At 38.5% G+C, this 18,264-nt stretch overlaps 1 protein-coding gene across 5 annotated transcripts; it reads right to left on the bottom strand.

The window, feature by feature from the left end:
- Window positions 1-539: 539 nt before the first annotated feature.
- rilpl1 (Rab interacting lysosomal protein-like 1) lies at window positions 540-16,250 on the bottom strand (the record flags this gene model as incomplete). 5 transcript variants are annotated; one of them, XM_080874689.1, is made up of 10 exons in its annotated part: window positions 15,689-16,250; window positions 12,450-12,597; window positions 11,449-11,567; window positions 9,035-9,280; window positions 8,168-8,314; window positions 6,782-6,832; window positions 6,545-6,699; window positions 5,539-5,643; window positions 4,197-4,284; window positions 540-3,164 (listed from the first exon to the last, which is right to left on the bottom strand). In XM_080874689.1, the coding sequence occupies exons 1-10, from the start codon at window positions 15,974-15,976 to the stop codon at window positions 3,159-3,161; spliced, it is 1,353 nt and encodes a 450-aa protein (XP_080730815.1). In that variant the 5' UTR covers window positions 15,977-16,250. The 5 variants fall into 5 exon arrangements, with proteins under 5 accessions (XP_080730815.1, XP_080730814.1, XP_080730816.1 ...); XM_080874688.1 differs by lacking the exon at window positions 4,197-4,284; XM_080874690.1 differs by lacking the exons at window positions 4,197-4,284; window positions 6,782-6,832.
- Window positions 16,251-18,264: the final 2,014 nt, after the last annotated feature.

Below are 18,264 nucleotides of genomic sequence, written 5' to 3'. Positions count from 1 at the left end.
CAGCAAAACCCCAGGTTGGAATCAAAACGAGACCAGGACTTTCTCACTGTGAGGCGACGGTATTAACCCCTGTACCACCATGCTATCATCATCTAATTGAGATAAATCATATTTCTTCTTGTCACAACTCTCCACACTAACCCAGCATCTTAAATAAATAAATAAAATCATCCTTTTTTTGGTGAATTGGACGACTACTGCTGTGCTTTCTGTTATGTTTCATATTTAGTCTTCTTCATATAGACCTGATTTCTAAATTGTTACATAAGTGCAAAAGGTGATATATTCTGTACAATGGAATTTCAACCAAATACACTGCTTTGTGCCTTATGTTTAAATTGAGACAGAGGAAAATTAATGTAGTTAAACTTTTCCCCCACACCAGTTATTTTACCACACTGGATGTTCTTTGTTTACAAATGTATGTTCCCTTGCCCATTTCCTTTTACAATTATGAACAAATCAAACACTTGAACGTGACTGCGATCTGTTATGCAAGTTAGGAAAAACAACAACAAAAAAAAACACGTGCAAAAATGTCAAATATTACAGATTTTTATTACTGGTGTGACATGTTTGAATTTCATAAAGCACTGATCCATTCAATATATCTCTTAAATCTCCACTTTAATGGGCTTCATAGGAGACTCAAAGGAAAAAAATGAAGATTGGAGTAAGCACTCGGGTAGCAGTTCATTTCCCTTAAAATATTTCACTGTTTAATTCCTTCATGAATAAATTGAGCAGATCCCTTTGACTTCCAAATAACATGTAAAATATAGTTTCTCTTTAACATATCTGTGATTTAATAAAAGGGGGGAAGCTGCTTTGACACACGTCTTTAGCCTCATTTCTCAATCTTTTCATTTGCCATTCATTTATTCCACCTTCCTAGGTGAGTATAAATGAAGATAAAGTGCCACTACTGTTAACGTTTCCATGAAGGCATCAGCTGTTAAAGCACAAGCACCATCCGCAAAATAGTCTTTTTTAAAAATAAATGTAAACACACTCTTCAGCTTAATTACCATTATTTTAAACCATGCACAATCTGAGAAATAATTAATCCTTCATGACTTACACTGTTTCTAAACAGAGCCTTGATTCATGTTTAAATTTGAGGCCTTGTATAAATGATGCATATAAACACAAACGCACTGACTTCTATTTTGCACATGTGTGATGATATTCGGGGTTATTATTGCTGCTTATGCTGAATATGAATATTTTATCTAGGGAAAAAGTGCAAATGTAATGTAAGATTTAGGCTCTTACTGATGACATAATATGTATTAATTAAAATACATTTTAATTTATTTTGCTTTTATTTGAAGTGAAAGCTGCTGTATGTTTTTGTTATAAGTGATTCAAATACAATATTACACTGTCTCTTCGGGCCTATGTTTGATTATAGAAATTAAACAGAATCATATAGATGTAATTTATTATTGCCTGCTATGGTTTGGCTGGTGTTACAAAACTGCAGGTTTGCATGAGCACAGTGTGGAGCGTCACGTTTGTCACTGAAAGCATGAAATCAGACTTTATGACAAATGTAAGTTTGTATGTAAAATATTAGAGGAATTCCCATGGCACAGCTATTCTGTGTTTCACAAAAGAGAAATCTGTGTTAATTGTTAGAGAAAAGGGGCACATAAAAAGAAAAAAGCATCACAAACATAAATATATACAAATTTCTCGAACAAAATAAAGAGATACTAAGTCAAAACTATAGTGGGTGAAGAGCTTACTATGTCAAAATTATGAGACAATACATCATTATTAAGTTAATAAATTAGAATTAGATTGACTAAAAGAAAATAAAAAATTGCAGCAATGAACAAAAAGCTCAAGCTATGATTTACAACTTTTAATCTATAAAAAGATCACTAGTATTATAAAGATCTAATAAATAAAACGGGCTTGCTAAATCTTACAATTTAATTTGTAATTTGTTTAGTCAAATGCATTACATTCATTTACGGTTTTCAGATCATAAAAACAAGAAATTATTAAGTCAGGTGTTAAATTTATACTAAACCATGATGAGTGAGTAAAAAATGTAAAATAATTCATCAGTAGTAGTTGACTTAAATAAAACTGGAAAAGTTTTATAATGAACTAATTCACCATGTCAAAGCTTTTATATTACCATGAAATGATGGAATATTGCAAACATTGACTTAAAAAGTACAAATATGTGAATTAATGACTCACTAATTCAACATTAAAGCCACAATGTTGCTTATTTGGCTACATACAACATGTAGCCAACATTATAGGAGATGTCATGAAATGCTAAAATGCTTAAACCATCCTGTAATAGGATAGTAAAAACTATTATGAATGGGTTAAAATGCAAAGACAAATTGGGATTATGATGGCCAAAATCTAACTTTCACTTTACACGAGTACTTTAAATTCTCATACCCAAGTGTTTATGCATTCATTCTTTTTAGTCACAGAAACTGCTGCATTAAATATGAGAACAAAATATCTTCACACCTTCACACAGCTTTAAATTGTGACTGCATGCAACATTTAAACAGAGGCCTCAATTAGATTTCATAGAGCTGCATACTCAACTTGCAAAACGCTGGTGATGGACTGATTAGCTGCCTACTTGACAGAAATTTGAAATAACTAAATGGGATATTAAAATGTTGCTCTCATTAAAAAAACTAGTGACACTCAGGTGTGCAGTCATTTCCCCCCTTGTTTACTCCGGACCTCCGGCTCCTTATCATTTACCACCTGCCAAAAAATTCCACTTTCCACAGTCAACCTGAGTTTACCCTCTCGCCTGCACGTCAATCCTGTAAAACACTTTCAGGGATTTTTTTTTTTTTTTTTAAATGGCAGAATTTGAAGTATACACAGTATTTTTTCCAAGGACATTAGATTCTTCTTGTTTCTTGCCATCTTCTCACCTCATGTACATGGCATTTCAGCTGCAGTGTGAGTTGCTAGTGTTGGTTTGGTGTGCAGTTGAATGATGGGAGTGTTAAGAGTTTTAAGTCCCATACGGTGTCTACATGTGCTGCAACGCCTCCTGGGCTTGTTCGGTGTACACGTCGTCTTTGCCTGCCCACGAGCCGAAGCCGACATCGAAATGTGCACTGCGCTGCGAGCTCCGCTGCTTGTCACGTGAGAAGAAACTAAACCTGAGACGAGAGAACGGAGAGAAGAAACAGGCGGTGGGTTACAACTCCATGTGTAGGGCTAACACTGAGTATGAGCTACATGTAAAGCAGTGTTAGAGTAATGGCAAATTTAACAGAATGCATCACAAGTGAATTATTTTAGTTTTTAATTACGACACCTCCTGTAAAATTAGTGTAAACAAATGCCTCTATGTTACACCAGTCGTTTTGTTTGGATATCTGCTCCTGACACTTAAAACTGGTTTCTCTTAATCTGAACACTTCTAATGTCAACAGGATTGTTTTCCTTTTGTCATATGTCAAGTTCTGTTGTAACCCTGATTCAAATTAACACAAAACTCTACAAACCACTTAAGGTGAAATAACTATATAGGAATTGAAGTAAATTTCTGCTCATTTAAACGTCCCCTTAATTCCAATATGTAATTTTCTTTCCAATTTAACCTTGTCAAGTGAGGTGATGTGCTGCATTCATCACTACAAAACACAGACACTATTTTTCAGCGATTTTTCCCTCATGAACCTATTACTTTCATCTCTAAAGTTCTCTGTCATTTTACCCCCTCTTACCCAGCCCCTTTTTCCTCTTCACCTGCCCTAATACACTATTGTAAAAATTCATAAATTGTAGCAGAAATTATTTCGTCATTTTCTGTAAATTGATCCGGGCAGATGATAAAATATTAAAGCATTAAAAATTAAATTAATCCCTAGCTATGATCTAAAAGCACTTTAGATCAATTTATATTGTAAATTCCACACAATCATTTTTAGTGCGCATGGTCAGTCAGGATGGTCAGTGAGGGCAAAAGTTGAGACATTAGACTACACACTATTCTGACTGGCTGATTTATTTTTTGCACGATCCTTGGTCGTCTCATTCGACGAACACAATAAGACAGCCCCACAATCAGCCAATCAGAATACTACAAAGGTGCGAAAAGAAAGCAACCCCGTGGACATGCAAAGGGGGTGAAGCCTGTTAGCTGAGACAGTGATGGATTGCAAAGCCAACCAAATATAGAGTCATACAAGTGACATGAGGCGTCTGATTGGCTGTAAAGTGGGGTCATCTGGGATCAAACCAGCCGCTACCATCGGCATTATAGCGGTGAAGATCCTGTTACACAGAGGTAAAGACACGAAAACACACATACATAGGGGATGGGGGAGGACAAGGACCACATCAACCGTTGACCTCTGTCTGAACCAAACCTCATTAAAGCTCAAAAGATGTCAAGCTGAGTTTATTTTAAACCAGAGAGGAAAATAAAATTATGATATTGAATTTAAAAATACAACAAAATCCAAGAACAACTCACAGCATGTTAAAAACCAAAACACAGTGAATGCAACTTAGTTTGCACAGATAAACTGTATAAACATGCAAACTGCTGCTAATGTTGCCACCATATTGGTATAGCGACACCTCCTGATACATTTAATTAATGTCCCAAATCTTGTACTTACACTTGCTACTGTGCACACTGACAGAGCTGCCATAGAATTAATTTAAAAAAACTTAACCAGAAAGCTTGTAATAGTCTGCCACACACACTGGAGCAGCCTGGGATTGAATCATTTCTTCCTCCTGAGGCACAGCCACCTCGTATAAATAATGTAATGCATGGTAAAATACAAAGAACATGTTTTTAAATACTAAAAAATATTGTAAAAATGACCATTTATTGATATCACCCTAATCTTCTAATGTCTGTTTATTTTTTTTGGAAAACAATTGTTTTATATTTTGAATACTTTTAGTTTTACATTCATGAAAATATTTACCCTCATACAGTCACAGGACTTACAGGAATGATATGTACTCTGTATCAGAGAGCTATACAGAGACACAGATTAACAGGTAAACAATTTCATTAAAAAATTCTCAACACTAAAAAAAAGACATTCAATTAAATATTACGTTAATAAAATAGTAAAGTGTCCTACAATTAGAATACTTGGAGCTGCTTTTAGTCTTGAGTCCTTGTCACAATGTGACAGCTAATTGGAAACAACCACAGACTCCAGTTTGTACATGGCTGACAAACACAGGATAAATGTATGTTTACTTGTTAGTAGCCCAGCTACCTCTGTAAAGTAAAGTATATATAGTATATGGTATCACACGAGGGAAGCGAAGTCTAAAGCTAAAGCTGCCAGCCTGAAACAGCGTCTTGCACTGCTGCTGAAGAGACAAGAACAAGCATGTAATATGCAAATGACTGAGCATGTAGAGACCAAATAATCAACCGCTACTCACAGCATGCAAAGTTCCCATTAATCACAGGAAGCAAGGTTTTCACAGGCAAGTGTTTTCATTAGCAGATGTTACATGAGTGAGAGTATTTGTGTGAGTGTGAGCTCCACATACAGGCGTTTGATTCCCGATTCTGGCTGGGCAGAAGAGCGGGAGCGAGTCCTTAGTTCAGGGGAGGGAGAAGAAGATGGAGTTCCAATCTCCTCGTCTGCCTCATCACTACAAACACAGAGACAACCAGAATTACAGAGATCAGGATTACTTTGTCTATGAAGCACAACATATCAGGCTTTTTCACAGATGGACAAAAAGAATTAGATGTAAAAAGTGGGATTTTTTTGGAGTAAATACATTTTTAACTTAATGTGCTGGCAGAGGGATGACCAAAAGATGTGCGGAAAAAAGGGAACAAAAAATATGCTTTAGAGAATTTAAATGGGTTGTTAGTCAGATTTTAAAGCTCTGTGGCAACTTGTGTTGGTTGTGAGCAACCCTCCAAGAAAAATATTAAACAATGTCTAAAACTAAGAATACATCAAGCAATACATCTTAATTGGGAAATGCATATGGTTTCTTTATGGCTTCTTCATGCATGTCTTTTTTTCTCTTCATCATCCCACAACAAGTCATAGTAAATGTCTATCCCTTGTGGAGGGACTGAATATTTCTTTACTCAGTCCCTCCACCCATACTTATGATATAGGTGGACACCAATAACATAATTTGCCAAAGTATCATAATAATCTTACGGCCGAAAAGGCTTCACAAGCACATAAACAAAAGTCTGAAAGTTGAAGTAAAAGCAGAGATAACAGTACAAGAAACACGAGGCTAAAATATAACTGTGCTAAGTAACAGAGCATAAACATGAAAGAATATAATAATTAAACTGAAAACAACTACAAATAAGTGCAATTTTAACATATATTAATGAGGAAACAGCAACTTAAAGCACTCAGCAAGAAGCTGGCCCTGTGTGGTCTGACTGAGAAAACTAAACTTCTAAATCCTGTTGATGCTTTAAGCACACGATAAACACAGTTTTGTGCAGCTCATAAATATCTCTCTCCACAGGAGGTGGGTAATTGTCAATATTAACATGTTTAACACCTATATGTACCTTTTATAGTAGGCCAGCTCCTCCTGCAGCAGGAACACTTTGGCCTTTAGCTCATTCCGCTCATGCAGGACATCCCTCAGCTCCTGCAGAGTGAATCTGGGCCTGTTGGGGTCCTTTGGATCCAGGCCCCCTGACTCCTCCTCACACAGCGCCTCCTGCCGAGAGAAAAATACATTACACAGAGTAAACTAAACCAGAGAACAGAAGGGAAGAGGCAGGGGCGGGGAGTAAGGATACCTTAGTGAAATATTGGAACACAGCAGGCATATCTTCATCGCACATCGCCTCCTGGTGGCAAATGTTTAACTACAAGTCAGACACAGGGCCTTTTTGTTCCAATGCATTGGTTTAGTTCAGACTTCACCCCAGTCTGTGAGCTAAAATGCTGTTAGCTTTTTTAACTCAGCAAAGAGAAATTCACTTGAGTGTTAAAGGAAAACACCTGAAACACATGCTGCGGACACGAGGCACTCATGCAAAATTCTACTCTAAAATGTCTAAAATTCTCACGCTTTTCAGGATTCTGTACACAATCTCAAAGTCCAAATGGAATCACATGTTTCGTCAAACTTTGCATCTTGCTGGTTAATGTCAAGCAGCAACAGCAGGAAATGTTTGCATAACTTGGATAACTTGTAACCACTGATTGTACACCAAGGTGAACAGATAGGCATCTCAATAGAGTTGGGCCACCTCCTGAAGGCTGATCTCGGACATAAAACAGTCGTTTTGGAGGCTGATGAAGTGAAAAGGACCAGATGTGAGTCAGCTGTGGTCTGTGGCTTATTTTCTCATTTATCAGGGATCAAAGAGCCAGAACACACAGACCTGTTTGACTCACTGAGAGCACACAGTAGTAAAGACAATGGTGCATGTACATCTTCCACCGCAGCCGTCTAGTGTGTTTATTTGGCTCAGATTCAGTCCAGGTTCAGTGTCACCGTGAGAACAGATTTATCGGCATGTCTCCACCTTTGTTTAGCACGTCAGATGTTTCCATCAGTGTGGTGAATACTGTTGAGCGGCTAAAAAAACCTCAACCATGAGCTTTCATGTCATTAGCTGCACTAACTGGCTAGTTAGAGCTGTCATTCATTTATCATTTATGAAATTTTTCTGAATGTGTTTTAATGTGTTTCGAAACATAACATCAATTGTAGTTAATATAAAAGTCTTAAATGTAGCTACATTTAAAAAAAAAAACATTGTAGTACTCTTGTTTTTTTATTCTTTCTTACCACTATTACAGCAGAGAAATAAAAAAGAAACACTTAATTGTAGCTTTTCCTGCTGTCTGTGTTTCAATCTCAGGGTGCATGAAAGGACAGATTCAAGTGTCGTTGAAGGCTGGGCTCTTGCAGTATTCTATATTTAGAGGGGTCATGAGTGCACTTGTCCAGAAAGTCACTTAGCTGTGGAGAGGAAATCCTACTGATACTCTGTTAGCTTTCTGACACCCATGCAGAGTTGTTTCAGCACAGTCCACATGTCACAGAAATGTTAGTCTACTATCTTCCTTTGTTTATACCCACAAGGCTAATGTTCCATGGGGAGGAGTGCAGGTTTGGAGTTAGAGTCAGGACAATCACATCACTCTAGTTCCAATCAGCACATTTGCATTACCCAAAGCAACACTGCATCGTCCTCAGCATCCTCGTGTGTCTCTGGGCTGAGGGAACCACACAGAGGCCACGATACACCATCAACCCCCCCGGGTGTCAGCTCTGAGGAGCCCTCAGCCCCCACCAACACTGTAGCAATTTTACCACACTGGTGAGGCAAAAGACAGTTTGTGAGACATATAAATAAACTATTGAGTTGCTCCGAGGATTTGTGGTGCACAATCTACAGTTCAAATAAAAGATGGTGGTTTGAACAACTGCATGTGAAAATGATCAAATCTGTTATACAATGCAAACGATTTGCATAACATGCTAATTTGTTTGCTCATTTCTCACAACAAGTCAAGAGAAGATCAAACTAAAAGGTTAGCTTCACACAAAGATGGAAGCTGGGGGAAACTTCCAATAATGTTTCTTTTATTATTTTTCACCATCATTTTCTGTTCCAATGTATGTACAAATATTCCAATACCTCAGGCTTCAGACTACCCTAACTAAAGTATTTTTTCTGTGTTTGGCTCTGTATGACATTATGACAGTGGATATTCCTAATATGGTCATCTCACATTGGCCCCACCTACTTGCTAGTACAAAACTTCTGTGTTTTGTTTGCAAAGGGCAGTGAAGAAGAATTTGGGGGAATTTAGCAAAAACATCTTGTTTCACACAGAGAATGACCTGAAGGGCTTCACCAAGGCCCAGCATAAGATAGAGAAGGATTATTTAACTATATAACATACAGAGAGTCCAAAAATTAAGAAATATAGAGCTTGTGTAATAGGTCCACATTAAAGTAAGCAATGTTATCTGTACAAAAAACTAAAACGTGAAAAGAAAAAGTTATGCTCAGTTTTCCCTGTGCTGTTACCTCTGCGGGTGAAGGAGGCTGAGGTGGGGGCTCGTCCGGGTTCTGAGCAGGCAGCTCTCCTTGAAGCCGTTCCCTTAAGCGTGCCGCTTCCTGTCGAAGAGCAGCAACTTCCTGTCCCCGAGCCTGAGCACTGGCCTCCAGCTCAACCTTCTGTTCAATGAGAGCTTTCCCTTGAGCTTCTACCACAGAGATTTTATGGCGCAGGTCATGGTTGATTTTCATTAGTCGAGACTGTTGCTGCTGGAGCTGGAGAAAGAAACAGAGAGACAATGGGCTGCATGGTCTCGCGTTTCTCAGAACTGCCACACAGGAGGTAAAAGCCACCCATCAAAGGTAAGAGCACGCATTTTCAGGCAATCTGTCTGAGGAGATATTGATTGTGCTGTACTGGGTGACACACAAACCATTAGTGGGTGTCAGGGGGTTTCTAAAGCCACAGAACAAATGAACAGCTAAATTCATGGACAAGTGAAATAATATAAATGACTGAAATGGAAATTCACTGTTAATATCCTAAAATACCTGGGCCTTAGCATTTCAGAGTGCGAGTGCCTAGGCTGCCTTTCCCAGCATGACAGCAAAGGAAACCAAATGAGTGACGTCTGAGTACTCAACTTCACTGTATATCTAAAGTAAGTTTCACATGTGGAAAATCTTGGACTAAAGAACATTTTGAAGTCTCACAATGCACATTATTTTTCTACCTACCCATGCGTACAAATTCACATAACTCCTGAAATGTTCAGGAACCTTTACATATCAGCCTTTACTTGGCTGATATGTTTCCTGTTTTGAATGTTCAACTGTAGTATCACATACTATCACATAGTTCTGTGTTGTGTCTTATCTGCCTATCCAAGTTTTTTTTCTTCAGATCTCTAGTAGCTATTTTGGTGTCTCATCTGTCCTCTGCTGTCTCCCATCCTGCTCACAGTAAACAGGAAGGTTATGACAACAAAAACTGTTCCCTAAACTGTATTTTTTTGTCATAATTAGATCATTAACCCATGTTAATTATCATTTTACTACACACATAAGCACATGTCTTGGTATCAGTCTTATCTATGATGTTGTATACAGCTGTATTCACAAGCTAAAGTGTGAGCTGCTGATATTTATGTTAGTAATGGTTTAGTTTTCTGACAAAGATTTGGAAAACCAGTAGATCAATAGTAGATTAGCTGACTTGCTAAAGAATCTTCTTCATCGACATCCTGAACTTGAGGCCACAGCATTTTTACGTTCCCTTTATCCACCACCTCATCCAGGACTCATCCATCCTTTTTAAAAATACTTCCATATTCATAGCAGAGCTATGGCCAAAGGCCAAAAGATGAGTTGTGTAACCTCTTCTGTAACATGTATAACCTCTCTCGCTCTGAGAGAACCAAAAACCTGCATATTTGCATTTTGCACCAGCACATTCTGGGGGTGTTTAATGCATGACTGGAATGACAGATCAACAGATCCGGGGCTCTTTTTTTTTTTTTTTTTACAAAAAATCTGAAGCTTTGATGCCTATGGTGACACGTCAAAATGTCTGCTGTGAAAAAGGTTTTATTGAACCTGACATTAAAAAACTGGCTCTGCTGTTATTTTCTGGAAAGCCATCTTGTGAAATTTTACATGTTTATTGGAGAAATTTTAGTCCTCTATGTCAGCTTCTGACTCGTTGACCTTTTCCAGATCTATGGCCATGTCTTCAATTTGCCACACAATCCAGACTGGTCTGTAGTGATGTCCTTTGCATGACCTTTACTCTGGCTTGTTCACACTACACTGTCGCATTTAGGTGGGGTCTCTTTGTTATCTGAAACCTAATCTATACAAAAGAAATACTCACAGGCAAACAAAACACATCAAACACCCTTCATCTGATAATGTGAGACTTTGTAAATTATACATGTAGGCTATTTGTTTTTGAGACTTGTATGATCCACTTCAAAGGTTTGTAAAATCAAGATAAAGAAGTTAAATTATTTGAGACTTTGCAGAAATTATTTACGAAAATAAACAAATACTTTGCACATTTCCAGGGTTTCTTAGCCTATGTTGAGGTGGGAAGCTAGAACTTGAAGGTAGGGAACTTGGGCACTCTGATAAAATAATCTTAAGAAACAAAAGTCTGATCAATGATTGGAAAACTAATTTGTTACAATCTATTTTTAGCTATTTTTAAATAGATGCTCGGAAGACCCATTCTATCCCTGAACTTTTTTTTTTACCTTTTTTTAAACATTAAAACACTGGCAGCAAATATGTCTGCTTAATACTGAGCCAAAACATTTGCTGCTCGATCTAACCAGGCCTCTCTTATATTTAAAATATAGAAAATATCTGAATTCTTTATAATTCACACAAGAAGAAAAAAAACAGCCTCTTCTCATTGAGGCACCGAGTTTTTGTGTCCTTACTGCTTCTATGTCCTCGTTTTTTAGAGTCAGTTCACGGTCCTTGGCTCGAATCTCATCTCTCTGCTTGTCCACCACTTCTTTGAGCTTCTTCATCACCTGCCTCTCCCTTTCTGACATACCTGGAAATCGGTGACAGAGGGGGGGAAAATTGTCAGCCATAAAAATAAACAGGACAAATAGATTTTTCATCTGGGCTGACAGGCAGACGTGAGCTCTGATTTGTGTGTGAGGCTGGCAGGTGTGCTTGTACACTGAAGCTGGTCTGTGCGTCAGGGTGACTGTGGCCTCTGTGTGAGACCACGGAGAAGCCTCTGACGCAGGGATGAGACTGGCTCACCATTAACACAGAGAAGGCTCCCTTTGTTTGTGTTTGTATCTGAGTGTGGTACTGCGTGCACAGCAGAGAGAGAGAGGGACACACACATGAGAAACGTATCGAGGGCAAACGGACAAGTTTCGGGGCGCACACGGCAGAAACTTTAACTGAATTTCCAGGAAAATCAGCAAAAGACAAGCTGTTTCATGCTCTGCTGTGATGTAAACATTACTAGGTATTAGCAGGTTTTGAGTGGTAGCATGCAGACTCCCAACACTGAAGCAGGAGTCTGTTATTTGGAATTATTATCAGGAACATGCTCACAGTGTTAGTAAAAAAAAATTACCCATGCACATGTTTCAGAAATCCGACAGTAACTGCAAAGCTCTTTGTAGGAACAATGCATAACCACACTTTCCCTGAAAAGTGACAAGCCTACTCAATGAGCCTACTTTTGACTCGATTCAATCTTGGTCTCAAAGATTTGCGTAGAGGGCAGTAACATTTCTACACACATATTAGTGAATAACACATAATAATGTTTTAAAGCAACTGACTTGTAAGTCATTCACATTCTCAGTCACTTGTAAACTGGTGTGTATCATGAAAAACACACATACAAACACATTTTCTTTTTCTTTTAAGCTAGACAGTACTTTTCTTAGATGGAGCTCCACATCCTCACCCTCATGCCTCTGCAGCTCCTCCTCGCTCATGGGGTCTTTCATGGACATATTGGTGAGAAGGGTTTTGTTCTCTTCCTGCAGCTGAGCAATCTGGGAGAGCAAATCCTGAGCTTCTCCCCTCCACACATCCTCCACCAGCTCCAACTCCTGCACTCAGGCACATACACACAAACTGTTATACTGTACATGTATCATTACCGATCACGTTTGTTATGGCTCGGTAAAACTAGAGTTAAAAAATCGGACTGAAGGCCTCATTGCATTGAGGTTTTTTTGCTGCCTGACTGCAAGGTGATTGTACATAAAAGCAATATTACCAAGCACTTATGTACAGACCTGCTTCCCTGGTTCAAAGAAACCATTTTAAAGCCAACAAGCAATTTCACTGCAAACATTCGCAATAATTTTGGTTGTGTAATGGGAGGATCAATGCATTGCTCCACTTTGGTCCTGACTATCTCAACAACAACTGGATGGACATAGTTTCTACGAGCATTTATGGTGCCCAGACCGGCATTACAAAACAAAACTGGCACTGCTGTGGTCTTCTGAGTTTTTCCTCTTTGTGGTTTATGCGCATGTGTAAGAAAAAGAAATCTCAACATCTCTAACTTTCAGAATTTACTGCAGTAATTTGCTTTTAAAGAACACAATTGTCATATCAAAGAGTAATGCGTTAATGACAAAAGCCTATAAAACACAATCGAATTGACTTGCTTTAAATTGTGGAAAATTTTTGGCAGATACTAAAAACGAAACATCTTCCTCAAGTCAGTCACTCAGACCCTAGATGATTCATATAGCAACTGGAAAACCAGGAACAAACAGGAAACAGGAAGCATGAGTCATTCTGTTCATATTGTCAAAGCAGCCACATTAACAAGAATGCATAATTTGCTGTTTGTACTTCATTTTTCCAGTTTACCTGTGAATGAATAGGCAAACATCACTATTACTTTGAAAGTGTGATGCATGTTTTTCAAATGTGATTCCATATTTAAATGTTTATTTTCAATTATATCAGAGGTGACTGTATCCGAATCGTTGTTGAACAGCTAGTTAGGATTCTGAGCAAAAGTAAGAGTTGCAGTCATCAACAAGAGAGAATTTTAAAGACTTTTTAAGGATTGTAAACATGCAAAATTTGACACGTTGGTCGCTACCATGGTGAAGGTACCACGGGAGGCTACGCAGACTGTGCACGGGAGGAGTGGAAATGACGGATTCTGTGGACATGTGCCATTTCACACTGCTCCGAGGCCTGCTGGAATCAGTTTCATTGATTTTAGTGGGAGCATGTGCACTACACATGGGCAACATATGCTACATGTTCAGTCATTGGGTTCATGACAAAAACAAAACAAAAAACCTACACAAAGTTTTATTATTATATACACTGCTGCACAACTCTTACATTAGCTTTTATATACACAAAAGAAAACTGTGCACGGAGCCAATAAACACTACACCGCATATTTTCACTGTGGATGTGAACTTTTCATTTCCATGTGAAAACTGTGCTGGCTTCAAATGGCCTGTGAGTTGCAGCACAAACAGCCTTCTCCGCTTTATCACGGTCACGAGACAGTTAATATGTGAACCACTGGCTCAGTCACTGTCACGAGAAACTGACACTAACTTTTTTTATAGCACTGAGCAGTCTGAGTGTCCGGCTTATTTCAAACCCCAAACACAGGGTCTCCTTTTAGATTCACAAAGATGGAAAATAAATGAAAACATTTAAAGCTCGATGCTTTAATGCACTGCATTTAGATTTTACTTGACCATTTCATAATACTTTACATTTAGATTCCAAAGGGAAATGTACTTTTTACCCAGTTCCTTTATGTCTGTCAGCTATAGCTACTTTCAGATTATATACAAATATATAATTGCCTTATAAAATACAGCATGTGGTTAAGGATGATTTTTTTCCTTTCATGGTGTATGAATACATTTTTACTCCATAAATTGTTTTTAGTGGTTCTTGAACCATTGGAAAAAGAAACCCATTCCTAGACATTTCTAAAGTTTACCCAACTCCTACACCAATGAATATGAATTAATAATTTATACTCCCCTCACTACCACACTGGATGAATCTATATCTAGATTTAGAATAAGTACTATCTGTATGTAAAGTCATTTCAACCACTGGAGCTCCACCTCAACCAACTTCAGTCACAGACTGTATTTAAAACGGGACATAATGATGAAGGATTTGATCTGACAGAAGTGCTTGATGATACTACGTACAGCCACACTGTGACACTGTATTCATACTGTAGTGATTTTTCAATCAAAGTAAGCCTCGCCCCAAACCTGATTTGTCGATTTTACTTTAAATATGACTAGAATTTACTAAATTAACATCGTATGTTATTAAATGAGACTTGAAAAGGCAATTCAGATCATAAGTTCACAAAGTAAGTGTTTGCCAAGATTATAAATCATGTCAGAAACAGGATCACTTTATCGTAGACTTCTTTCTAATCTAACTTCCGTTTGAAACCAGAGTCACTTCCCCCGCTATCTATTTAAAAAAGTAAAGGTTTAGAAATTTCACCTCCTGCTTCACTTCTTAGAGCTTATGTCCAGCTTTTATTCTGACTGAAACACAAAAATGCTACTTACTATGGCTGCAGCTATGATGTTTTAATTTTTTGACTATTTTGTGCATTTCTATTTAGTGTTATACATTAATAATGTGCACTAAAAGCATTTTATACATGTTTTACTTTCAGTACTTGCTTTTATTTAAATATAATGAAAAAAAGACTCTTTTAGCAGGGCATCCTTCCTGTTATAGGATTTTTACTTAAGTAATTGTTACCACTATCCACGTGCCTTGTAATGCTTTTTGTCGATATTTTACTGTTTGTTGTTTTCTTGTTTTTTCTATGGTTGAGTGCAAAATATTACTATACAACATTGACTGTAATGGATCATATTAATACTCTGTGTACGTGTAGGGGTGTTGTTGTTGTTCAACTTGTTTAACATCCAAAACTTTATTGTGCCTGGTTCGTTTTAGAGCAGAGTGACACTTTGACTCTGATCACATTATAAATGCAGGACATTTTACTGTGGTATTAGTATTGTCCTAGGAAGACGATCTGAACACGTCCTACACGGATCAAAAACATAGTCTGACAGTCACTGACAAATTAAATCTTGACTTCCACTTTTATTCTGTATAGCAGAGAGTGATTGGCTCTGTGGCTGTGCAGTGTGAGACCTTTCTATGCTTCTTCTCCTTCTCCAGCCGGTCTATGCGCTCCAGACGCAGCTTGTCCAGCTCCAGCCTCAGCTCTTCGGTCTCCGGGCTGATGCTGCTGCGGCTCACCATCACCTCCAGGATCTCCAGGACCCGCACCACTTTGGGCATGAGCCTAGACAGAGCCTCGCAGCCATACTGGTCTATGATCCGCTCAAACTCCTGCCCCACCACTGCGGCGATGTCATACACGTCCATCACCGTGAGGTCAGCCACATTTTTCTCCAGGGCCGACCCGAAGTCCTCCATGTCGAGATAGTTTGTCCCTCCCCGGTTTCCTATTATGTTCCCTTCGCCGCAACAAACTTCCTCCCCCGTGAAGAACAAGCCTGCTAAGTTACGCTTTATGTCCTCAGCTTGATAAGCGGTGTCCAGAGACTCCTTAAAGCAGCATATAACACTGGAACTACTGCATATCCATCACTAGCGGCTCAGTCCAGCCTTCCGTTTGATTTTTTTGAGATACATATCGCCTAAGTGCCATCGCTGTCCCGCCGGAGCTGCGGTGCCCTGTAAGCTAGCAGCTACCACTGTCAACCACTACAAAAGTAAACTTCACAATTTCGGCAGCACGTTTCAAAATAAAACCCGCAAGGAGAAAGATATTCCAACGTCTTCTCATATATTCATAATTGAGATGTTTTAACTAATGCAAAGCAAAGCAATGTGCTTTTTAACAAATAAAAACAAGATTCCAAAACGTTACTTTTAAGTAAAGATGGAAAAACCATTTAATTCTATTCTTATACAACGAAAAGTAAAGGCTCATTCATTGAAGGAACATTAGAAGCACACTTATCGACTCCTGTATATCAAAATAAGCCCTTCCAAAATTAAATAGCTTCCAGCTGAACACGAAGAAACAACTGCTATGATTTTATGGTCAAAACATCTGTGTATGGTGTTGAAGAAAGATCAACAGAATTTTAACACGGGGCGAGTCAGCCTTTCAGGTAATACCTGAAGGCGACGCCTTAAGAACATCTTATTTCCTGGCAAAAGGGGGAGTATCTTGAGGGAGTGTGTGTAAGGCTAAAATTAAATATGAAACACTGAAAGCGCCTACCTTAGAAAATTTCAACATACCCCGAAGTAAAACGTGGTGGAACGCTGATATATTTTGCATCACCATGTCACTAGTAACGTCATCCCTTTTTGCATGTGCTGTTCATGAGGGCCATGACCTAGTGTATCCACTGCTGTTCCTATGGAGATCAATAGTCTTATCTCAGTGGACAAAACAATAATTTAACAGTGCAGCAGGTTTGTGCAGAGTACCAGTTGTGAATACACTGTTACCTTGTACCGTTTATTAGTGCTTTTATTTTAAATATGATGAAGTCGAACGCCGGTTGCCTTTCCCTAACTTTACTTCCTGTTTGGTCCCTGCGTGAATCACAGTGGCTACTTCCATAGTGGTGAGGTTGCAGTTTGTATTGCGCATGACTGAAATAAGAGACGGACGAGGTCGCTGTGTGAATATATTACAGCACGAAGAGACGATTAACGCCTAAAACAACGCATTACTCTTCAACTAAACCGAATAAAGTGTGCTTTATGGAGGGGGGTAATCCAAGTCTACATAGAGTCTTTGAACATTTAATGAATCCAGAAATAACAGAACTGCATTCATATTTACTGATGTCATATTATATGAATTGTAACACTGGGTTATAATAACAATTATAGGAACAATGATATATAAAGGAATATTTCTAAATGTTAACAAAGAAGGAAAGAGAAGTTTAGGGCTTTGAGAATTTTACTGTTCATAAACCAGCAATCTAAACATTTAGATTTGTAAATTTTGTGTCAACAAATCTTTTGACAAATCGTCCCAGCTTTACTTTACACCTGACACTCATACTGAAGTCAGTTAGATGTATATATGAAGATCTTGCTGTGAGGCAGCAGTGCTAACCAACGTGCTGCCCACTTCTACAAATAAAACATTTTTACTCAGCTGTGCAATGTAGTTTGTAGTTTTTCAGCGTAAGTGTTTGAAAAGAAGAATAGCTGTCTGTGGGGGGAAATTAGCTGAGGCTAAGAAGGATGTGTGTTGTGCGGAAAGAGTTAGAGAACTGGATTAACTCTGTTACTTGAGGGCTTGAGTGGCTGAGGACCAGGAAGGGTCATTGTGCAGGTAGGGACATTTCTGGAAAGTCCTTCACCTTATAGGTGATAGATTCTGGTGGTAAGCAGCTGATGGTGAACTCAGATTTCCTCAGAGCAACATGAGGAGAACAGGAGAGGTTTTGCATGGCTTGGCACAGACTGGCAACAAGGTAACAAAGTTAGTCAATGACAAGCAGAGACATAGCAAAGACAATCTGGCAGAGATCTGCTACACCATCCAGCCCCCAGGTATGAGAAGGACAATCTGAGCAGAACTCCGCCCACAGGCAAACCCACAGAGCCCACTTCCACCTAGAACTCAAAGCGACTTTTACAAAGTGAGAGAGGAACAGAAAATAAACACAAAAACATCAGACCCTGTACAGACCATGACAACTATGTTGAGAAATGAGGGTTGAAAT

This window comes from Rhamphochromis sp. 'chilingali', assembly GCF_963969265.1.
Source record: "Rhamphochromis sp. 'chilingali' genome assembly, chromosome: 2".
Lineage (NCBI taxonomy): Eukaryota > Metazoa > Chordata > Actinopteri > Cichliformes > Cichlidae > Rhamphochromis > Rhamphochromis sp. 'chilingali'.
The sequence above is the reverse complement of the archived record's forward strand: the minus strand, read 5'-3'. Positions and strand labels throughout refer to the sequence as shown.